The following is a 26,395-nucleotide window of genomic DNA, read 5'->3' on the forward strand; positions in this document are numbered from 1 at the left end:
CGACATCTAGTGTCACTGTCAGATTGACAAGTGACAACATGCAATTGTCATTTGTGACAGATATGTTTTTTTTTATGGAAAGTAGCTGGAGTAGCTGTAGTTTTTTGTCATAGCTTCGTCGTGTTCGTATATTATTATCTTATTGTTATAGCTAAACACTATAGTGTGTTTATTGTTGGAATCTTCTTTATTCTATTTTTATCGTTAGTTAACTGCATAAATATTAAATAAGTATATAGATATTCGTTATTTTGTATAATTTTTACTTTGTTAATTTCACAGCAATTAAACATTATTACAAATTTACTTATGGATGGATGGATGGATGATTGAGAGTGGAGACTTCGTGCTTCGTATGAATGGAATTTTACTAGGTACTTAGAAGACAGATAGGTACACATACATGCAAAGAGTACATACATGGAAACAACTACTTACGTCATGGAAACTTGGTAAGACACAATTTAAATAAATTATCTAAAACAAGCTTTCCTAACCTGATAAATTATATGCTAAAACCTTCCTCTTGAGTGATTCGTTACAAAAATAAACTAATTAGTTAAATAAATTAATCAGACGAGATCGTGGCCAAGCGCTCCCATATCGCAGCATAAAAAATAAAAATTAGTAAAAATCGTTAATCTTGTAGGCTTTGCTTGAAGGTACCTAGTTATGACCTATTTCCATTTTGGATTTAATGTATTTTCATATTTTCATTAAAAGCACAAAATTTCTATACCTATGATATTGCGATTTTCCCAAGGGGCTTGCAAGTAGCAACGAAACTAAAATTTATTACTACAAGGTTGCCTATTGCCATACTAAATCTTTACTAATAACTGTTCACTCAAGATGATAAAAACATGCTTTTCAGCATTGTTTTCGCGTATAAAATCAACAGCATAAATCTGTTATAGGTACTCGTATCTATACCAGTGGCGGTAGCTAAGGGGACTAGGGCCCTGGTGCATAGGGAAAGAATCAGGCCCTCCTCCCCTCTTTCCACGTAGTTTGAACTTATATTTGCCTTCAAAATTATTGATAAGAATAAGAATAGAAAACAGTAGGTAAGTGAACTTATCCCTAGTAACTAGGCTAAATCCATACGTCGTCTCTATTAGAATCTCCATGTGTCTAATAGAAGAAAAAGGGAATAAATAAACAACGACGCACATGACAATATAGAATATTATCCCTAGTAGGCTAAATCCATACGTCATCTCTATTAGAATCTCCATGTGTTTAATAGAAGAAAAAGGGAATAAATAAACAACGACGCACATGACAATATAGAATATTTATTGTACAGATGAGATTAATTAATGAAAAAAACGATTTTTAACAGAATTCCCCTATAATTTCAATTTTTGCGAATTCGTCTATAATTTCACTCAAATCCAAGTTTGATGCCGCCTCATTTTCTATTGCAATTAACGATAAATGTCGGAGGCGATCTTGTCGAATGCTGTTTCTTAAATAATAATTTTTAATAATCTTCAGTTTACTGAAAGATCTTTCTGTTGCCGCGGAAGTACCAGGAATTGTATTTATTTATTTATTTTTATTTATTTATTTATTTATTTATACAATACAATAATACAATTCATTATAACTTAAATTAAACTGGCGCAAACATAATCTCTTTAGAGATTTACCGCGCGCCAGCGCCGTCGACATACAAAATAAAGATACGATAATATTGACAAACAATAATACAACATTATTACATACATTCATTTACAGAACCAACAAAAATATTTCGCAACATCCAAGTACATCCTTTATCCAATGATCGCAGGAAACAACACTCGTGGGTAGAAACAAAAAAGAATGATCTAGTTACCGTCTTATCGCAACTGCGGTCTGCACTCCGCACCCACAGGGTGTTGATTTTCGTTTACAGTTAATTAGTTTATAAATTGAATGAAATTTTCTACACAATTATAATACGTCAGTAGATAATGTATGTGTGTATTTTATGTATATATACACATATACACACACACATTATGGCGTTAGTCTATATTATACATGATTTTTAAACATGTTCGTAATTATGAATATTTATCAATAATTAATTGTTCATAGTAGTTTTTTAGTTTTATTTTAATATTTTTATTTGTTAGTGTATCTTTGAGTGTTTTAGGTAGTCTATTTATTAAGTTAGGAATTACGTAGTTCAATGTTCTCTTTCCATAAAGGTTATTATAGCTTGGTAACTGTAGAACTGAGAGGTCCGCCCTACGAGCTGAATAGTAAGAGTGTTTTATTTTGATGATATTATCTGTAAAAAAGTGTTCTTTTAATAACACTAATTCAACTTGTTCGTGAATAGGTAATATTTTTAGAAAAGAGAATAATTTACTATAGTCGTCATTGTAAGTTGTTTTTAGATTACTTGGCACAATTACTTTTAGGATACGTAGCTGTAGTGAAAAAATACTGTCGAGATGTGTTTTGTATGTTCTCCCATAGCTTGATAGTCCGTATAGTATTATAGACTCCACCAGAGCTTTATAAAGTAACAGTAGCGTTTTGTATGGCACTTTGTATTTGATTAGAGAGAATTTAGCTAATATGGCTCTTAGCTTATCACAAACGTGGTTTATGTGAGCTTTCCAATTTAATCGATCGTCAATGATTAAGCCAAGATATGTGTGGTTGCTAACGAGACCTATAGCGTCACATGAGCAAACATGTATGGCGTCACATTTTTTGGAATGTAGGCAACTATGATTATGAGCTATTAATTTTGGTGAAATTGCACTGCGGTTATGACTTGAACTAACGTACATTAATTTTGTTTTGCAAGCATTGAGTACTAATCCTGCGTCGTGGGACCACCTAATGAGAGTATCAAAATCACTTTGAAGTTTTGTTAGAGCCTCATCTACACTATTACCAGTTGAAACTAGGCACGTATCATCAGCAAACTGATAGATCTCGCACTGTTTTAGTGCATTGGAGAGGCTGTTTACATATGTTAGATAGTGCAGCGGTCCGAGGACCGAGCCCTGTGCCGTGCCTTCCGTAACGTGTACTGGGTAGCTGTCAGCATTGAGGACTCGAACTTGATATGATCTATCTTGGAGATAATTCTCACACCATGTCAAGAGACTTCCTCTAATACCGCTATCATTTAGATTTTTTATCAGTGTGCTGTGCCTTAAGGTGTCAAACGCCTTACTATAGTCAATAAATACGATTAGGACATGCTTTTTACTGTCAAGGTGTTTATAAAGACTATCTGTAAAGGTGGAAAGCAGCTGTGTTGTATTTTTATGCGGTTGAAATCCGTATTGATTTTTTGTTAATATGTTGTTGCGTTCATAAAAACTGTAAATTTGGCTACTAATATACTTTTCTATTATTTTGTCAATAGTAGGTAATATGGTTATTGGTCTATATTTGTCATAATCGTTTCTGTTACCATTTTTATGAATTGGACGAACAATGCCTTTTTTAAGTTCTGTCGGATATTTACCACTTATGATGCTGGTGTTTATTAAATTTGCCAAGGTATTTTTTATTTTCTCACAAAGTAATTTGACGTCAATTGCTCTTATTCTATCCAACCCAGGAGCTTTGTTGCTATTTAATGCTCTAATTATTTTGGCCACTGAATTGGCGTCGGCTCGCTTAAATCGCATGCTTACATTTGCCGAGTGTTCATAGCATTTTTTATCAAGCAATGGTTCTACACATTTCGGGATTATTTGTTTGACACTGTTGTGAAAAGTTGAGGCAAAATTATTTGCAATATCGTTACTTGTTGTTCCTTTCTTAATAAATGCATTACGCAGTATTGAATCAATAGAAGATTTTATTCTACCAGTGAGTTTGTTAAGTATCTCCCACAGCTTTTTTGAATTATTTTTGTTTGAAATGATATTATATTTTGTGTATTTATTTTTTGTTTTATTAATTAATGAATTTACATAATTTCTATATTTATTATATTTTTGTTTAATAATATAATTATTTGTGTTTTTAGTCCACTGTATAAATAGTTTGTCTCTAGTTTCACAAGCTTGTATAACCTTCTTATTAATCCACTCGTTGTTATTTCGTTCTTTATTATTAGTCTTAATTTTAATAGTAAATTCACATTTTTCATAGCTGTTTTTAAATTGATCGTGTATATAGTTATATATATTAATTGGACATGTCATATTGTCCGTACATGTCCAATCTATTTGTTCTAGTAATGTATTTAATTTTTTATTATCTATCATAGTTTTATATTTTGTATCATCCTGTGTACAATCCCCGACGCAAGCGAGCATTACGGCCCGGTGATCCGCTAGTGTCGTACCGATCGCTGCTGTGAATAGATCTTTTGCGTGTGATCGAGTGTAGATGTGATCTATGCATGATTTACTTATTTTATTATTATATGTTTCGATTCTAGTGTAAGCTGTGATCCCACACAAAAGGCCTAGACCATGCATTGTATTATTATATTTATGTTTTATAGGAGTGTCTGATTGCAGATCTATGTTAATATCACCCAGTATATGAAGATCAGTTTTTATAGGGCACTTATTCATTATTAGTCTGTTAAGTTCATCGATAAATAAGTGTTTATTAGTGTTAGGGGGACGATATATTGCACAAATGTTTGTATTATAGTTTGTGTGAGTGGTTATTGTGAATAATATGTTTTCGAAATAATTTGTGTTTACATTGTGTACGTAACATGTATGTTTATTACTTACATATACAATAATACCCCCACCCCTTTTACATTTTCTTAGAGACGTATACATTTGATAGCCGTTTAAGTGATATAAGCTACTAATATTATCCGTAATGTTAACCTCAGTAAGTATAATAACATCAATGCGCTTTTGTGCGGATGATATACACTGTTGTAATGTAACAAAGTTTTTAATGACGGATCTTATATTATTTATTTTTATTTATTTAATTTATTTATGAAACAGTAGCATCGCTGTATACACTTCCGTAAGGTCACATTCGAGCACGCCAAATAATTATTATCCATATATATCCATCTATAGATATATCCATCCAACCATAATCATCGGTCGACCTATCGATAAAGCTATCGACAATCCTTCCGTAACTATTCAAATACACAAATACCAATCATCATCCGTATGAATTGTTTTTTTTTTATTAGAAAAAAATTTTTTTTGAAAGCTGAGGTTTGAGGGCCCCCTGAGCTCCGGGGCCCTGGTGCACTGCACCACCTGGCCATATGATAGCTACGCCACTGATTCTATACTAATAGGTATTATAAAGCTGAAGAGATTGTTTGTTTGTTGAAAATCTCGGGAATTACTGGTCCGGTTTGACAAATTCTTTCGGTGTTAGAATATAGCCCATTTATCGAAGAAGGCTATAGTAGCCTTCTTCGATAAATGGCTCTATAATATCATTAAGCTAAGACCAACGGGAGCGGAGCAATGCGGGAGAAACCGCGAGGCACAGTTAGTATCTAATAATATCACTGCTAAATTTAATTAAATGTGACTACCAACATAATTGTTGTTGTTTATTTCGGTTTTGTATGGGACAAAAGGAAAATAAAAGAAAATATTGTTAATATGAATAAACTTTATTACTACAATAAAAGTATTTAATTAACCGCACATGCTTGTAACAAAACATTCAACAAAATACTTTGGGAGCCAACTTAACACTTTGGGTGCTGACTTATTATGCCCTAAACAAAGACCAGTGTTTCTCAAACCACAGCAACTTTCCCCCACCTTATATTCCTTTTATATTATACAATATACATAGATAAATGAGTAATACGCAAATTTGTGCTGAACTATATTCCTGCTTTAACAACATAACTAAAATTTATAGACTCACAGCACAAAATAATTTGCGATCTTAAAAATAAGATAAAATCTTTACTTGACTAACAATAACGATCACCAATTCCTTTCGGATAGGAATTCTTTTTAAGAAAAGGTGATATAACAATGGTTGACGATGATGCATCATTAGATATATCATTAAAATCTGTTGCGATAAATAAAATTATAACACGCTTAATAGATAGTGCGCTAAAATCAATTATTTTGTTTGCAAGACATAATAATTATAAAATCGGAAGCCGATAAAATGCGGTTAAAATAAATAGAAAATAATTAAAAACCAATCAGTAAGTGTAATCAGCGCATCATCGACAACTATTACTATAAATATTTGTTATTAAAACTCTTATCAACATAACGCAGATCTGACAGCACCATATTTTCTATAACACTTTAAAAATATATAAGCTCACCATATTATAGAAAATGTATAAAATGTAAAGGATGTAAATGATAATATACAATACTATGCCTCATTCCTTCCTCGGCATGGCCCCATTGGTATCTTAACACTAGTACCTATCCAATATCCATTCAATATAAGGCTCTGACTTTCCAAGGCAAACAAAAATTTATTACTGTGTACAGAATACGGGTATACGATTTCAAAATTCACTAAGCCCCCATGCGCTTATAAAATCTCATCAAGGAACCATCGAAAGCTCGCTAAATTACAACAATGCATAAATATATTAACATAATTATGACAACATTAAATCAACATGATCAAATATATTATGTAGTTGAAAAACAAACAAAACTTTTTACTTGCAGAGACAATTTTAGACATTTTGGAATGCCGATACGCTATCACTACTTTATATGTAAAATAGATGGATATATATATAGTAAATACTTTATTTCAACATAATATACAATAATAAAAACTACTACCTAGCTTCTATATACTACATACATTTGGTCTTTGGATGAGCATGTCACATTATGGCTTGTGTCATCGTTTGTATCTTTAAATAATATAAGTGCACTTTAGAATTTAGTACTCGTTATTTATCCTTTAAAATACTATACTAGACTAGACCTGCAAACGAAAGCTACGCACCATCTCAACTTCTGTTAATCAAAATAGCACAGAAGCCGTTAAATCCATTATAAAATAAAAACAACAAAAATTTGAGAAACACTGTTCCGCAAATCATTAAAAATTATATGACGTTTGTGGTATAAATATAAAAGACAATTTAAAATTTGATGATAACGATGTTGGAAAAAGGCGCAAATTCTATATAAATTTTCGATATAATTCAGGTACCTAATTGGGACATTACTTAGTTAAAGTAATTTTTTTAGATTAAAAATATACCTTGATACATCAACGAGTGTTTGAAAAACAGATAAATAAAACGAAAAAACACTTGTTTTTTTTCAAACTAAAACTAAATAAAAATTATCACAAGTTATACGTAACGAGTTTCACTCGTAAATGTGATTGTTTTTATTCCTGGTAATATCACCTATACTTGATATTTGGATAAATCAACAATCTCGATGTGTTACCATATGTGAAAAATTACAGGATCAAGAAATACATTAAAATTTTCGTGTAATTGTTAACCACAAAAATAATAAAACTTAAGGGGTAAACATTACCAATATATATAAAAATAGTGTACATTAAAATTGCACTTTTGCATTTTTCAATAAAATCATCTTAAAAATGCAATGCAGTCTATGCATGTGTCTTAGATTCATTATCGTCTAAAACATTAAGGCGATCTGGATATTCTAACTTTATACATACTGAGGTTTACTTTATATTTATGATGACTTATTTTTTGGCATTTAAAAAAAATATTGTGATGAATGGCCGGAATACAGCAAGCTCTTTTCAGTAATTGGCGATCGAAAACATGCTGTATACCGTATTTTTTTTTTAAATTTTATTTTTTTATACACATAAAAATACATTATGCCTTGTTTTATTTCAGTGACAACTAACTATCACCCTTATCTCTTCCTAAAAAGCAGGATATCGCAGCCTACCTCTAAGTATACATATAGTTCTTCTATTTAGTATAAATAAAGTCTATATATCTAGTTTATAAAAACTACCATTAAAAGTGTACAATTACTCTTTATGCGTACAATGTAAAAGTAGATTTATATATAAATATTTTCTGATTATAAAGTAAATAATTTTTGGAATATCTTTTTAAGGCTAGGCCGGTATTTTATACCGTGGAAGGGTCCTCGCACACTTTGGCGACTTTAGTGGTCTCTTCTATTTTAGAAGTGTTCGCTGCGACCTCCGCGAGCGTGGCCAGCGCGAACAGGTCCACGCTGTGCGGGGAACGATTGCACATATCCATGTTCTGCACCACTGTATTCGGTGCTTCTGTTGCTATCTTTATTTCAGGGCTAATCTTGTTGCCCCCGTTCATATCGTTGGACACTAAACTGTTGATTTCGAGTCTTGTGATGCTTATTTTCCTTGGCTTGCGTTTCTGACTGCCGATGACTTGTTCGCGCCAATGTTCAGCCATCTCCCGCCGCTCGTCCATCAGAGGCCGAGGCACGGAGTTGATTATCTGCGACGATTCCAGCGCTTTAGGTTTCAAATTGATCGTTTTCTTCTTACGTTTATTCTCACGTTTCTTCTGCTGGAACTTCTCGAGGCTGAGCGACGGCAGCGCTTTGATTTTCGCGTCCAAGTCGAAATCGGCAGCTTTGAATGTTTTGTTTAGATTATTGTCTGGTTCGGACGCTTCGACTGTATCAGCTTTTTCGCTTTCAGTCGACGTATCGATTGTAGTGTTCGATTTCGAAGTGTCAGTGACTATTTCTTCTTGTATGTAGCCTTGATCCCAACTACAGGTAGCGTTGTAGCCTTCTTCCATTCTATCGGGATAGTCCCTCCTCGGCCGCTTGTTCACGAGAAGCCCTCCAACCGCCATGAACTCTTGGTAACGCTTGCCCTTGCACGTTCGTCCCGATTTAGAATTCTTCTCATCGTCCGACCAATTCCTGCTATCGTCGTCTTTTGAAAAACGCTTATCGACTATTTGGTCTATGACATCTTGGTTAGTGATCTGGTCGTTTGGAGGTTCGGTGTGGTTGTAATTGAACGTATGCTCTTTCCCCGCTTCGAACTCGTCCTCGAACATCTTAGTGGTTTCCGTTAAAGCGTTCTGGAGTTCACGTATACTATCTTCTCCCTGAATTTTGGGTTTTTCTATTACATTATGAGATCTGTATTCCGTCGAATTTGAGATCGAGTTGAACTTAAAGGAAGGGGGTGAGTAGTAGGGGTTTGGAGTTGTATTTTCAGTCTTAGGCGTGAGGAGGCTGCTCAATCCTCCCATTTGAGCTTCGTCGGCGAGTTTGCCGGGCGTGAACATCGAGAGGGGTTTCGGTTCACTTTCGTGAGTGTTATGGTTGGTTTTCTTATTGAAGTCTATTTTCGTAGAATTATTGTTTGTCTTCTCGTACTCGTGGTCGTGATAGTCATTGTTGGGGGCCTCGTGCTTGTCGGTGGAGTCCCGCGGCCGAGATGAGAGCGTGCGCAGTGGCGGGGCGGGCAACTTGTACCATTTGAAATCGGGATTCGCGCTAAAGAACGCGTCTTTGTACTATAAAAAGAGACAAAAGATATAATTAATTAATATAGAAACTTGTTTTCAATATAGAGACTGTATTGAACAATGTTAATGTGTACCTGTTTAGCAAGACCTGTGTAGCAAGCTTTCTCCTCCTTGTCCAAGTTTGCCCACCACTCGCCTAGAATTTTGGTTATTGATCTGTAAAAATGTGCAGTAAGCTTTAATATTTTTATTTCTCAAGAACAACAAGAATCTAACCGAAATAAACGACACTCAAACACACAAATTGAGTGAATAATTTTGTAAACATAGAATTTATATATATGTTACCAGAAATGTATGTAATCCGTCATTGTATACAATTCCTAAAATCGTACGGAAATGTGTGAAATAAATTATTTTATACACATTTCCTAGGAAATCTATACATTTCCTAAATAGCTATCGGAAATGTAAAACATTTAAGATATTGATATGTCGTAGGCAAGTTGTATATAATCTGGCCGTTTACAAAAGGTCGGCATTTTGTAGTAACTATGCCGATAATTCGTAATCAGAAATTTTTGGTTTGGATAAGGGGGTGGGCCGTGGGTTAGGTTAGGTTCGTGTTTTTTAAAACTACACAGAAATAGGAGCCCCACGAAGTGGGGCTCCGTCGGCTCGCAACCGTCTTTTTGTAGAATTTTGGAAAAGGACGAATTTTCGGCATATTAAAACAGCTAGCCCTAATGTAATACGGCGGATTGTACAATCCGACTGCGCCAAATATACGCGAGGACAGCGGGACGAGGGGACTGATTACTTGCAAAATGAAAATTTGATTTTATAAGAATAAATATAAGTTGATTTTGTGATATTTACGTTAAAAGTTAGATAGTTGATTTTTAAAATGTTAATTAGTAAGATAATAATATTCAGAACATAATATTATTACAATTTTACGGTATGACTGTTACCCGATTGTATCAATAAGAGCTATAATAAAAAAATAACAACGTCTTTTATTACAGAATCATTTACTTTACACATTTCCTAATACGATATAGGAATTGTATACAATTCCTAGGAAGATTATACATTTCCTAGGATATGCATGCATTAAATAGTTTTTTAAACAATATTTTATACATTTCCTAAATGGTATCGGAATTGTACACATTTCCTAGGAATTGTATACAATTCCTTGATTTCATACATTTCCGGTAACATATATATTGCATATTACGAAACTGGTTTTATATTCTGACTGATATGGCCAGAATTTGTGTAATTTATTTGTATATTTAATTAAGAATAAATACTTTTAGGTAAACTCAGACATCTTGACTATTCTAAACACTTCTTCTCTTCTGTTTCCTATCTATTACTTTTACAAACCGTTCTTTACCTGTTCTCCAAATTCGGGTACTTGTCGCGCACCACGCTACGGTGTCGTTTGCAGAATATCAAGAAGGCGTTCATGGGGCGGCGCGCGTGGTGCGCCGGCTCCCCGTCACCATCCGGGTCATGCATTATCACTGTCTGAAATAGAAAAGAGTTCTGAATGAAGCATGAAATTGGTTGAAATCAGAACGTCCTCTTTTTTGAAGTCGGATAAAAATAAAGGCAAAAGCCAGAACGTACAAGTTGGGACATTGCCCTATAAAAATAGCTATTCTTTATCAAACTGCATTGCAGGTATCTCGGTCCGAATGTATCTGATAATGTATTGAAATGTGAATCATTTTCTGTTTTATAATAATGCAATTTATATTTATATGTGATGCATTTCAGTACAAGAAGTACATCGTGTATCATGGGACTTATGATTAAGTTCTTATGCCATTATTTCAACTACTTTCTGAACATTATAACAGAACTAGTTACGAATATATTACAGGCAAACCAAAGTAGTGAATTTAAGATTTAAAAACTTTGTGAAATGTTTATTCTGAAACTGTATATCGAACATCTGAATCAGGCGGAAGCAGATTATCGCCATGAATTTAAATATAAAATTTTAAAGCTGTATCAAATTCGACAGTTTCTTCTTATATTATTTTAAAGGCTTAAGGGTTGAAAACGCAACATATTGTGTTATGTTAGTTATATAATATTATATTCAAAGAAATTTATATAATATACGGGCTACTTATACGACATTTAACTGAAATCATTTACGTATGATTTTCTCAAGCTATTATATATTTTCTACTGGTCCAATTTGAAAAATTCTTTAGGTGTTAGATAGTGCATTTATCGTGGAAGGTTATAGGCTATATATCATCACCCTAAGACCAACAGGAGTAGAGCAATGCGGGTGAACCGCGGGGCACAGTTAGTGTAAAATAACTAAACTAAATTAATTATGCTAAAAATAAAATATAACTAATCCTCTCACTGGCTTTGGCAAAAAGATAAACCGTAAATAAGCAAAAGGTAAACTTTATGATTGCTATATTTGAACATATAAAAGGGAAGCAAGGACAGACCTTATCTATTCATATCTCACATACAACTGTTCCATAGTATAGCTTAAAAATATATGAATAACAAAAAAATAACTCCATTACAAAGTCGTCGACCGCTTATCGGTGTTTATCACATAACGAAGTTAGGACGATACATAAATAAATAATATGAAAGAGAATTTCTTTTTGAAAAACGATCTTCACATATCTAAATCTGACATCAATGAAAATCAGGCTTTGTGAAATAGAGCACCACACACCAGAGTGAGTGAACTTAAGCATTCAGCATGGTTGTTATCATTAAAACAACAGACTTTGTTAAATTCCTATTGGATTATTTTACAAGCTCAATTGATACCGCTTCCTATTTTTAACCGACTTCAAAAAAAGGAGGAGGTTATCAATTCGGCCGGTATGTTTTTTTTTTTATGTATGTACACCGATTACTCCGAGGTTTCTGAACCGATTTACGTGATTCTTTTTTTGTTCGATGTGGGATGGTGTCGAATTGGTCCCATAAAAATTTTATTCGGATAGGCCCAGTAGTTTTTATTTTATGAGCATTTTTGTCTGTAGGCATTTGTGAATTTTGCAAGTGCAAGTTTGAAGTCGGTTGTTTTTAACGCAGTTATCACTTGTTTCCTTATTCTTAGTGGAAATGTTGTCGCTTTTGTTGTTTTAACTTATTTATCAGGACTTGTAATTTACAAATAGAAGTTTTGTGCTATCAGTGTTAGAACTTATAGAGATATTACATTCATTATTGCATATAGGCTATTTATTGCAACACTTTGAGAAATTGTTGTGTGTCATCAGTGATCCAGTGTCATCTTATAAATCAGGAAATAGATATAAGTTACTCATATTTTAAGTAGTTATAGTACTTTATCTATTTGCACTGCGTTTAGGTTTATTAAATATCATAATAATATGCGTGTTTATTTTTACCGCCTGATTAATTTATTACATATTTTAAATCATATCAAATCACCAAACTATTTCGAAGGTACCATACATTACAGCCATAATAAATCTACATAACACAAGACCCAGCATTGCTTATTCCATCAGTTTAAAGAATGCAAACAATGTATTTCCACCGAATGTAAACCTGCCAGCGACACACTTTCCATGACCTTTTTATCCGGTTTGTTTTCAAAAGAAATGCGACAGAGCATCTAGAGATCGATAAGTAACTTTATACCAGTGTTTGTGTATGTGTACTTATTGTATTTGTTGTTTACCGATGTATTATTAGCTATATGTAAGCCCTTTTCAGTCGCGGTTTAAATCTTAATCTTAATATATATAAATCTCGTGTCACAATGTTTGTCCTCAATGGACTCCTAAACCACTTAACCGATTATAATAAAATTCGCACACCATGTGTAGTTCGATCCAACTTGAGAGATAGGATAGTTTTAATATCAAATCGTTTTAAAGAAAGCGGGCGAAGCCGCGGGCGGTAAGCTAGTATATATATATAAATCTCGTGTATCACAATGTTTGTCCTCAATGGACTCCTAAACCACTTAACCGATTATAATAAAATTCGCACACCATGTGCAGTTCGATCCAACTTGAGAGATAGAATAGTATAATCTCAAATCGTTTTAGAGAAAGCGGGCGAAGCCGCGGGCGGTAAGCTAGTTTTTCTATAGGTTGTTTTCGTGTATTTGATTCATATCCTAGCATCCTCTTTGATTTAGCCTTTACTTAAAAATAATAATCAGTAGCTAATAGATAATATGTTTTCTATAGTTAATGTTGAAGTGGTTTTCGCTTTTTATTTAACAATAGAAATCCTCAAACTTTACTTCCTTTAAATATATTGTAAAGTAGGTAAATCAAGTGAATTTATATCTTGTGATCCATACTAATATTATAAATGCGAAAGTAACTTTGTCTGCCTGTCTGTTACTCAATCACGCCTTAACTACTGAACTAATTTGCATGAAATTTGATATAGAGATATTTTGATACCCGAGAAAGGACATAGGATAGGTTTTATCCCGGAAATCCCACGGGAACGGGAACTATGCGGGTTTTTCTTTCTTCTGCGCGGGTGGAAAGCTAGTTACTAGGTATATAAACCTAACAAGAATTTGAAGAAGTTTCTTACATAAAGATTTTGTCTATTTAAAATTTGACGACGATTCAAAAAATGAAACCCTCATACTTCGTACATTGCACATTTATTTTTTAATATCTGATAATTCAAAGGAAAATAAACATGAATACGGCAACCCTATCGCCAACGCAGTAGGGCCTGCAGTCCCGATGCGCAGGAGTTTTCACTTTCGGCGGGCAACGGCACGGCCTTGACACGCTTCATTTTACGGTCGAGGTTATGTGCCTGTAGAAATTTTCGTCTTTTTAGGACGAAACGATGATTGTGATCTGTTAACGTGAATAAAAATATTTTTTTTTGTATGATGTAGAAACTTGGCATTTCTACTATATAGGTACATATTATATTCAACGAGTAGTACACTGAGAACTTTAGAAGGTCAAGTATTTTGTATGTCATGAAGGTAATATACATTCTGTGTTTCTGTTATTCAACAATTGATCTTTACATTTATAATATTTTCTTTATTTAAACAACACAATAAAACACAGACGATGTTTCCAAATGTAAATATTGAACGAAACGTTTTGTAATACAGCTCCCGAACACAAAAAGAGTACGTACCTACTTCATTATAAAACCACGTTTAAAGTTTAAACGACACTTGACTTATTCAGGCTAAACGGTTCAACTGAGTGATAGCAATTCATAGCACAATTACCATAATTGTTTGTAAATTGCTTCGAAATAATAATATAATGTATAAGTTGTCATAGTAACTATGTATTTCTAATAATATTGTAAGTACGTGTTTGTTGGCTCGCATAGGATAGTTTATCTTAATATATATAAATCTCGTGTCACAATGTTTGTCCTCAATGGACTCCTAAACCACTTAACCGATTAAAATAAAATTCGCACACCATGTGCAGTTCAGAGATAGGATAGTTTAAACATGAAGGTACCACGGGCGAAGCCGGGGCGAACCACTAGTATTATTATGATTATCTGATTTAATTGGCTCCTTTATAAATTTTATCATTGATATTGATACATTAACTAACTGACTACTGACATACGTAGTGACTGTCTACTTGAAATACCTATGTACCTAAATAATGTTATATTTTTCCCTTCGTAACGCTTGTAATTGTAAAAACCTTGGTCCTTCAGAAATTAGTGCATTTAGAATTTAATCAATAAGTAATTTACATCAGTACATATTATCTCTATGTTTACATCGCACAAATCATTTAACATCATGGCAAAAATATAATCGAGGATAATTTTTTTCCGTTTCTGCTTATTCGACAACCCTACCTCCCATCACAATACAAATCTACCACAGCCTTCAATCTTTTGTTTCACCAAAATATTATAATGTAACAACAATTTCGCGCAAATTGTTACAGGCTTCGACGCAAGGCAGTAATCATGCATAATACCGCACAAGGTCAAGTGTGTAACGTGCGAAAAGATGAAGGTCACTTCAATTCATTTGTTTCAGACGAAAATCGTTCCCATTCATGTCGCTAAGTGTCATTGTTATAACTTATAATATATTTAAATGCTTATAAAAAATATATTATTCTATGTAATCGAGTGGCAACCCTATGTTTCAGAAAATGGGAAGCGGAATCTGGTAATAATTAAGAAAAAGACGTGTGGCACTCGGGAACTGCCTCGGTAAAGCTATTGGATAGCATGCCTTCAAGCCAAACCTCCGAGCCCGTCGGATTGGGGAGCGTGAGGTTTTTTCGTTACGGAATTTCTCGATTCGGTCCCCGCACTCAAGGCCCGCGATAGAAGCTATGCAATAGCTTAACAACACATTCACGGCTACACTATGAAAAATGAAAATGTACCTAATCATAAATCAATGCTTTTCCAAAACTGCAACCTCTTTAAAATAAACGATATAAGTATACAAACAAAAACTGTAAAAACGTTCACGGGAAGAACCGTCACTAGCATTGAACATAAATACGTCTAACATCGTTTAGTTATCATTTAGAGACGTGACTAACCATATTTTTGTTCGAGTATTATTTCAAAATAAAGATACACATAAGTACATGTTTTTTGTCCTATGAAAAATGTTAACTCAATTTGTTTATTATTATGAGTAAAGGTTTAAGGTTTACACAGATTACCATATTGTCCGCACACTTGTGAGTTGAATATTATAGGAGATCCTGGGGTCCTGCGGCCATTGCTTTGGCCACCGAGGTTTTAGTGAATAAATTCTCATATGCTTTGTTTTGTCTTTTAAACCACAGCGTCAAAACAATCTTCAGATTTCTTGAAAGGTAATAAAACCGCCTATTAATTTGTAGTTCTAAAAAAGTTCGCTAAATGTAAAATATAGCACCTTATCACAAAAATTCCTAACGCATTTGCGTTATCTATTTCCACATTGAATACCATTTATTTAAATTTAGCGAATTTTTAACATTGCTTCGAAAAAGTGATTAACTATTGGTTATCTTTCAGAAATGCTTACTCAAAAATAAGTTAATAATGTTATTTTTTTATTGTTTTTGTGTTTACAGTAACTTCTAGTTAAATATTTAGTACGCGAGGATAAAAATTTCTTTCCAAAACTATTTTTATTCAACATCTTTTCCTTTTTTACTTCAAAACTTTCAGATTATGCGGGTCAAAAAAACTGTTACCTATATTATTTTTCTTCAAGTGGTTAGTTCTATTTCGTCCTCCCTAACATTTAATGACCATTGACCACTTAACAAATATCGTGACCTCACCTTCCAAACAATATTTCTCGATTCCAACTATCAATTGATCAATATCCATTTATAATGTATAAAAACCGTTCAAGGTTATGCAACAAAAATATCTGTAAATGTTTTTGTATCTATTTAGCTTAAAAAAATCGTATTACTGCCTTATTTTCCGTCTAATAAACCATTCAAAGGTCACTTCGTGTGCGCCTGCTTGTCTGCGGAAAAGCCTAAACATGTACACGTGAATAAAGTGATAATTTCAGTTTTTCTCTGAGACATTACAATCTGCATATAGTTATTCGATGTATTTGTTCTTTTTGTATACTATATATAATTACATAAGCGTCTAGCGTCGGTAAAAGCTCAGTACTGCAGTAGACATTCTTATACAAGCATTTAGTCAACTGTTATACATACATACATTTGATTATACATAAGGAGAAGATTTTTTATATGACGCATTTTGATAGGAGTCGAATCTAACACGTACAATAACATGTCGATCTCCGAGTTCGGTCTCAATTCAATTCACGCCGAGTATTAAGAATCACTATTATTCAATACCTAGCCGTTTTTAGCCAGCTTGTTAGGTTTCGTTCAGGATTCGTTTTGAAGCCTAACAAAGGACACAACAACAACACAATAACTTATATTTTACCTACTCTATAATAAAGCCATATCACATTACATTAGGAGCTGACTCGAAGGACCAACATTGCATAGCGAAAGTAATAAGTACTGATTATTATCTTATACACATTTTATATACTTTCAAGAGGCCCATAAAATTTTCTCCTTTCCAAAATAAACCAGGTTATTTGGACATTCTTGTAAACACATACGAATTTTAGGGCGCGGGTGAGAGATCGCGTGTTACTAAAATTAGACATTTTGACGTGTTTTCAAGCGTTCCGACAAAATAATTGATGTCATGTGGATAAAGAAACTTTGAGAAAGTGCATGCTACCAAATTCCTACTATATTCATACTATTCATACTATATTCTTCAAGATTCAAAGCGATATAGTTACATCACATTCTTTGTTACTTTATATTCGAGTCGGACGTTTTCCTCAAAGGCTTAGCTTGAAACAACGTTCATGGCAGACATGACGAATTAAAAAAAACCCTGAAGTTTCCTAACTTCTATAACGATCATACAGAAAGTTGTGTACAATCCGTGCATCAATCTGAAGTTAGAGTTACCTACTTATAGTAACAAGACATCGATCAGTTTAATAAAGTCGGCTCTTTCACTTTTTATTTCATCAGAAATTAGAAGTCAATAAGATAATTTTATGAGCTGTTTAAAGGAGCCATAAGTTTGTTTTTTAGACAATTGAATAAACAAATTATCAACTACTTTCCACTGATTGATTTCAGGAGAATAAACACAAACATATTTTTGTTACCAAAAGATTATTTTAATTACCCATGTATTTACATAAATACGCGGCGTTGTTCCAAGAAAAACAAGTTATTAGGGAGCTTATTGGTTAATAATATATTTATGAGTTTAAAAATAATTTCGTGTTTACGTAATGTCCGTTGCAAGGCAACAAATTTTACATACCTACCTATATCTGAACTGAATCACTCCACTACAAGTTTTTTTAAATGTAGCTTATGTCCATCTTGGAGGTAAGGTTCAATCAAAATTGCTTGACGGGTTGAGATATGCTCGTATATTTCTTAAAGATGATTAGCAAAAGACAAGCTTTTGGATCCATCCAAGTAATTTAAGTATTTTCTATACTTTCCCATTAAAAAAGTTCCACATACTCATTAAAATTTTCCACAAACACGACAAAGCTTTGATCTCATCAGCCACGAGCATTTTACCAAAACACAATTTGAGGTAATGCGATTTAAAATTAATTAATATCGCATTAATTACTTTAAATACAACATGTACGCGGTAATGACAAGCTCGTTTACATAATAATTATTATTATCGATTTTCTATAGACATGCTAATGCTGTCAGGCGGTACACGAAAGCCGAGACATTAAATATAATTATATAATTATATAATATATTGTATAATAGCATAGAAATTTTTAGTGTTTCTTATTCTTTTTCTTTTGAGTTACACACGTTTTTGGATATAGAATTTTGCAATCTATGGTGTAAAAGCATTGCGTCGTATATGCGTTTGTTACTCTTTTATACAGTAACACCACATTGGCGATAGTTTTCAGGCATAAAATATCTCACAATCAAGACATTAAATTTTATTGTATCTTTTGTTTTTTTTTCAGGAATCATGAGGAACGTATTATTCACAAAACAATTTCGAAATCATGCTCTCGTGACGAGTGAACCTCTTCAACAACTTACTCAGAACTTGGTACGTGACCAAAAATAAAATGTCCTGTAATTCACCCTATATGGTTTTCCTATAAATTTATTCAAGTTACAGGAATGCCGTGAAATACGTCTTTTAAGCACGGGAGGAATGATTTGTTTTCCTTGTAATAGGTATACAAAGAAACTACTGGTCATTAGTTCACTAAAGACAAACATCTTCCTTGAATATTTACTTACATTGGATGACATGAAAATGTACTTAAGACTGAACATTTACAAATAGGATTATAGTGTGATTATAGGTCGCAATACGTATTATCGAATTAGATTATACTTCTGTTGAAGAAATTATATTTGGCTATGTAAATTAATATAAGGCTCTTGTCCCAGTAGTGGGTACGTATGTGAGCTGGTGATGATGATGTAGACTCGAAATGGTGAAATATCGTGCTTTTTAATAGCTCTAAACGCGTAAATATATGCAACTATTTTTCAGTTCTAAAACTATTCGCACAAATTTGTTCTTAACAGAACTCTATTTAGAGGGTATGCAGAAGAAATCCCTGAAGGTAATCCCCGGAGTCATTACATAAATTGAATGTATAAACGTAGCATATCATGATGCTTGCAATGTTAATGCATTTAAAATTGATGTAGGCGAAACAGCAGACGTAATGATTCGTCATAGTCTTGTCTCATGAAGAATACGTATTGATAATGAAACGGAATAGGAATGACACATTTAGAGATCACTCTAAATTTCTATTAATAACTTGGTAAAAAGCTATAACATATTTTAATCCAAAACTACAAATAGGACTTATCTAGGGAGTAGCATCTGTATACGCATCGATGATAAAAAGCAAATGTAACATTGAGAATTTTATTTACAATAAGCATCGTTTTTTTGTATATTGTTTAATTAAAACAGAAACAAAAACATAACTCTCAGTCATAATAACTTCAGAACTCATTTGAAATTAAACTCTATTAGAAGTAGGTTAAGCACGATTTTGTATTATTACACTTTGATTCTAGAAATGTAGAAGGGAGACCCGTCGCGACTAGACTTTATGGCAATATAATAGTCTCAATTCTCAGTAATGAATCCGAAAAGTTGGTATGTTTGACTTTATATGATTCAGGAACTTTACAATTACGTCCAACGTCTAAAAGATACAGTATTAAAGTTAAAGAAATAGGGAAGAATATAACATTTGATTCACAAAGATTTGTTTTTATGATTGACTTCACATGAATCGAGAAGACTACCAGAGGTCTACAATCAACGAAGACATAACTACATACTATTATATAGGTAAAGAAATGGTATATGTAAACTTATTCAGATTCCGTTCAATTTAATCGATACTCTTGTCTGAGTGGTAAATTATTATTTTTCTGTATGTTGATGGTTCAAAAGGGCCACTAAATCTAGTTGAATAAATAAATGTTTTCAGTTTGAGTTTGAATATTGTGTTGAAAGAGAATCTTCCAGATTTCATCTATCTAACAATGATACAACCGGCCGTTTCCCACCTGATAATCTTACATAATTATCCAAGACGCGACAATATCAAGGCGAAGGTACTGTGACCCAATTTCCTTGACACTCTATACCAACTTTGTAAAGAGCACGAGCGTTTTGCCGTCTTATTATGTGCTTTTGTAAAATGTGAAATTGTCGTCTGTTGAAAATATCGAAAATATTGTTGGATCATTATTTTAGTACGATTGAAAAGCAGGAAGATTTTAGACGACTTGATTGCAATAGCTATCTTCCTTCTTCACCTTTCTTTGAATTAATATGTAGATACACTGAATGGTGGTTACCTCCTTATTGCAAAATATTTGGAATTCAAGACTTCTTAACTGATTCCAAAATGTTTAATACTGGCGTAATACCACGAAAATACTTGAAAAGAATTTAGCGTGGGAGATAAGCGAAAGTTACTTTTGTGTCCTTTGCCTTTGCGGCTGACCCATTGAACGTGTTATAATTAATTTTGATGCATGTTTGTGTGGAATATTCGAGATCGTCATGAACATATTATCAGGAATCGAATTGATAACAACAAGATCAATATTTCATTTTCTTTTATTATATCTGTTGTTGGCCGTTGGTAAAATAAATTATTCTTTCTTTATTTCTTTCTTTCAAAAGGACAGGACTGCAGACTTGGTTCTATGCCTTCATTTCGTCCTTTATTATTGGTTCGGGCATGGGTTATTTTTTATTCTTGTAAAGATTTTATATTATTTCATAATCATTATGAGAAGAAACTATTAAGTAATCTGTGGTGATACTTCTTAAAGCTCCAGTCACAAACACATTAATATAACATTATTAAGATGAAGAAATTAATAATATACAAATTCTAATTCTACACTAAACGAAAACTAACAGCGTAATGAGATAACTTGTACGAAATAGAAACTAAATAGAATAATATACACCTAATCAGGCTTAACATCTTTAAGGTATCGTGTTAAAACAGCTTTAAGCTCTGTAAATTAGTAATTACAACTTGTCTTATCTGTGTTAAAACTATTATTGTAGTGTTACTGTTTTTAGGGTGGGCTTAATTTGAATTTCAATTAAAATTAGCGTGTACAAGCACAGGATAAATTGGTATTTGGTTCGGGGAGATTCTGTTGTCGTTTATGTTGTTGAAGTGAAACAAGTTCTCTAGGCGCGTAAAGAGTAAAATTTCAAGGTCGCGTCATGGCAATACCGTCACGTCATGGGATAAGGCGACGGTTTTGGTATCTGGGCAAAGAAGTTTTACTACTGAGTACTGACGCTCTTTTATTTTTATTTTGGGTATGTTACGAAGTATATTGTAATTTGTGATTGAATTGGGGATAATAACGTAGGTACATTTGAATACAAATCGAAAAAATGCGAACTTTTTAAATTGTGAACGAAGTAAGACGACTTATCAGAAAGTTCATCGCAACTTCTGATTCAAATTTAGATTTATAGGATTGTTATTATTTAAGTAGGGTTTTAATTTGTAAGTACTTATATAGATAAAGTTAACATCATCGTGAACAAAATAGGTAGGTAGGTATTTGGTACCGTTTGTTAGAGAAAGCATTCTCAGTTTTTTTTATTAATTTGTCTTACGGTGTTTCTGTTCAAATTAGGTAAGAGGCGAGACTAACATTTTTATGTCTAGCTTGAGCCACATTAGTCTCGTGATTAACTAATTTTGTAAAATAACGTACCTATACCTACCTAGTTATAACGACAAACAATTTATACACTATCACATCACAAATTATGCAAAAACAAATTTTGGACCTACTCCTTCAGCACATAAAGACAATTTTGTATCGTATGCGTTTCCAACATAAAATAGGGCATTTTATCAAACCAACACGTCCGAACAGACTACTAGGCATGGAGGAATTAATTAATTAAATTTTCTTTTACTTTGAACCATTCCCTCCATTTTTTTTATTCATGTTATCAACCGACTTCAAAAAAAGGAGGAGGTTCTTAATTCGAATGTACATTTTTTTGGGTTTGTTACCTTAGAACTTTGGACTGGGTGAATTTTGATGCTTCTTTTTTTTATTTCAGTTTGCCTCCAGGTTGGCCCCATTTATATTTTTCTTCTTGTGATGATATGAAGGCGGTTTAGATTTTTGTTAAAAAAAAATTTTGAAGAATTTTTGTGTAACAATTTGCCACGAGCCGCGACCCCGCTTTTTAAACGAATTAGGTTCGATGGACTGAATATTTCAAGCTCGATAGATAGGTTAAATGGATTCATGATGCAATAACTTAGTTAAAAGAGAATTTTAGGTACCTACCTACCTAGTAAAATTCTGTTTTTTAGGTAGTAAAATTCTCTCCAAGACAACAGAGGTACTGACAACAACGAAGAAGAGAAAACTTGAATATTTCGGTCATGTGATGCGTAACAGCAAGAAGTAGGTATGAACTCCTTCAACTAATCATGCAGGGCAAAGTGGCAGGTAGAAGGAGACCTGGCCGCAGACGGATATCATGGCTCAGATATCTTCGTCAATGGTTTGGGAAGAGCACTTAATCATTGTTCAGAACAGCGGTTTCCAAAATTGAAATAGCCCTAATGATCGCCAACCTCCCAAAGGACTTCTCCTTTGCACTTTAAGAAGAAGAAGAAAATTCTCTTTTTTATATTAGCTATGGGATTCAAATTTTTTATATACCAAAGTAGGTACCTAAGTACATTAGTTAACTTCATACCTAGTTCATTCAGATTTCATAAAGAAATACCATTAACTAACAAATCCTACATTGCATAATATTTTCGTTTGTACGTAGGTAGGTAGGTACCTATCTACGCTCGTCAACTCCGGTCCTACCTCAATACTGCTCATCGATTATTATCGAAGCTATACGCTTCTCATTTATAGCTAGGTATCAGTACCTAATCCTATCAAGGTCACAGCGTTATGTCCTAATAAAAACTAAATTTGAACTGCAAATTACATTGTCACATACCTACCTAATATAGGTATTGTAACATCGAGAGAAAACACGCAAACAACAAAGGATTAAAAAAGTGTCCTTCGCCAAACAAAGGCGAATCTTATATAAAATAGGTACATCCACTCACGGCATCTGTAAACTTGCACGTGATTAAAAAGTAAAAACTTGTTTGCTATCGCAACTGCATTACAGCTTAAAAATAGCCGATGAAATTAAATAGCATCTAATCGACTGTAAACATCGTTGGTACTTGTTTATCAATAATAAAAACGGTCACACTAATTATGATTCGAAACTCGACAATATTGTGACCCTACGATTGTTAAGATAAATGATTTATGACATAACTAATACCTAGGTATTTATCTATTGTTTTTGCTATTCCGCCCACTACCCGAAGATTGGTAGTTAGTCCATAGTCGGTATGACGTAGAAGTTCGAATAGGAAAAATAAGCATGTAGGTAGGTAGGTAGGTAGGTAGATAGGTAGCATTCAATTAACATTGCTATGCCATTTGGATTATGTGTTAAGATAATGATATACCTACTTTGCAGTTATGAATAAAAAAATATGGCAGCCATTTTACGAAACACTATTAGCACATATTATCAAATGTTCATTGCATACTATAGGTACTTTCTATGAGTCGACCGTCGAGAGCATTCCATTTTAAGCGCGCTATTTGTTTTGTGTTGGCATGCAAAGAAAATATAAAATGTGCACTCAGCGACATTGAGATTTCGGTTCGTTAATGTAAATAGAAAGCGATGCTCTATAACTTATCGGCCAATTGGACAAACGACTACCTATGATTTTTGCTGCATAATTTTCAAGGGCATTCCAATCTGCCAACATATAAACCACAATAGATGTATTACATTAGCGATTTCCATATGATTCATGAATGAAACTAGCCAAGTGCCAATCGAAAACTATTCGAAATAAATATTTGTTTCATGTAATTAATACAGTATTAAAGGAAAAAAACTTACGAACTCGGCAGCGATACGTGTATCACACACATGACGTCACTTGACGCAGCACAAACCCGAATTATTAAGGAAAATGAATAGCAAACTAAATAAAAACAGCACTAAAATGAACTATGCACTAGACTTTATTAGATACAATATAATATTTAAGTCATAACGAGCGATTTAGGACATTTTATAATATTTATTATTGTCACTGACTCCAGTTTTGACAAGATGGTCGCGCACCGACTGTTTTGCTTTGGTTGTCAGCTGATACGAAGCACTGTTCTGTTTCAAGTCTAGCTGACAAATAGGCTATCTCTTTTTGTTACATATTGATCGCAGCGCAAAGCATGAGACGGATAGATAACACTTGCCAATGAAGACATTGGGTGCCCAACAAACGTCACTTTTTGTTGCTTATAATATTGTAAAGGGAAAACCCTGAAATAAAAACTCTTACCTGATATTGATGAATTGAAAACACTGAGGAAATTATCCAAAATGATTTTCTATTTCACAAAACTACGTATCCAATAAGAGTTTAGCTATATTTGAGCGTGGCAAAGCAATGTGTACGGCGTCATGAACGCCATCTTGTTATTGTTTGGAAAATGTCGACAACGTAAACAAATAAAATGTTTTACATAATTTGTTTAGATGACTATAACTTTCTGTATAACTATACATCAAATTTCAATATCTTACTTTCAAGCTCTTTGTTTTTTATTTTAGCTCATGATAGATATGAAATAATCACGTGAAAAGTTAAATGTAAATACAGCGTTGTTTTTCACTTAAACTAGGTGGCGGTAGTAGTACTGATTTATGATTGTATCCATCTTGTATGGACCACAGACTAATAATAATATACTACGTATACAAGTATGGACCATTATGTTTCTATTATAATTTTATATTTCCATACTAAGTCCATTACTCACAGTCGCAACCTACTTTGCTAATAAGAGAATAACAATCAATTATCTTATGTTTACATATCATTCATATTTACATTCCTTTGACTATTTTTATTTTATTAATAAATTTGCAATTGCATCCACTTGTAGATATTTACTACCTACTTCTACTTGCTTGGAATTTTGTTTTGTTGCGTTATTTTTAGCAAAATTTTACATATTACCCCTAATAGAAATTAGAATGTTACTAATATGTTTGTTCTTGGTTATTAAATATGTTTGGGACGTTACAAGATAAGCTATTTTACTTACGGGATTCAAGATGAACACTTTGTGTTTTAATAGTTAAAGGATTACCTATATAGGAACCTATTTATTGAGCTCCCAGTTATTTTTTTTACAATTCAAAAGACTTTCTTACCAGTATTTTGTAATTAAGTAGTCAATTTGAACATGAACTTAGAAAAGATAAGTGAATAAGCATAGGTATAAATAAAACAGTTTTACCTGCTCTGTGATAGGCTTTAATAATTGTTAATAATATTTATATAACAAACACGCCTACTTGATAACATATTTTAGCAATTTTTAATCGGCTTTATTCATGTTAAGGATATCTGCTTAGATATTGTAGGGTCATTGCGTCAGTTCGCGTCCACTTAGTGCAGTTGGAAAGTTTGAGGGAGAAAATAAAAATGTTCCAGAACAAATTTCAACGCAAAATTTATGTAACGTGTTCATTACATAGTCTATTATAAGATTTACTTTCAATTGTGTTGGAAATATCATGTGGTTTTTATTTATCTAGATAAATAGCAGAATTAGGCGTTTTACCCAGTTCGCGTCCAAAAATTCCAGTTTGCGTCCACCCGTGGACCACTTCGCGTCCACCAGCTTAGAAAAAGAATTAAGAGTGTATTGGGTGATATTTTATCAGATAAATGCAAATAAAAATTAGATTTTAATAAATTATTTATTTACGAATATAGTTATTTATTAAAAACCGGCCAAATTCGAGTGGAAC

At 33.0% G+C, this 26,395-nt stretch overlaps 1 protein-coding gene across 1 annotated transcript; it reads right to left on the reverse strand.

Annotated features, from left to right (window-relative positions):
• Positions 1-5,565: 5,565 nt before the first annotated feature.
• LOC123697219 (putative transcription factor SOX-14) lies at positions 5,566-24,718 on the reverse strand. The gene is made up of 4 exons (XM_045643652.1): positions 24,470-24,718; positions 10,803-10,936; positions 9,532-9,613; positions 5,566-9,445 (listed from the first exon to the last, which is right to left on the reverse strand). Exons 2-4 carry the CDS (start codon positions 10,925-10,927, stop codon positions 8,048-8,050), a joined length of 1,605 nt encoding a protein of 534 aa, XP_045499608.1. The 5' UTR covers positions 10,928-10,936; positions 24,470-24,718; the 3' UTR covers positions 5,566-8,047.
• Positions 24,719-26,395: the final 1,677 nt, after the last annotated feature.

The sequence above is a fragment of the Colias croceus genome, chromosome 14, assembly GCF_905220415.1.
Source record: "Colias croceus chromosome 14, ilColCroc2.1".
NCBI classification, from domain to species: Eukaryota; Metazoa; Arthropoda; class Insecta; order Lepidoptera; family Pieridae; genus Colias; species Colias croceus.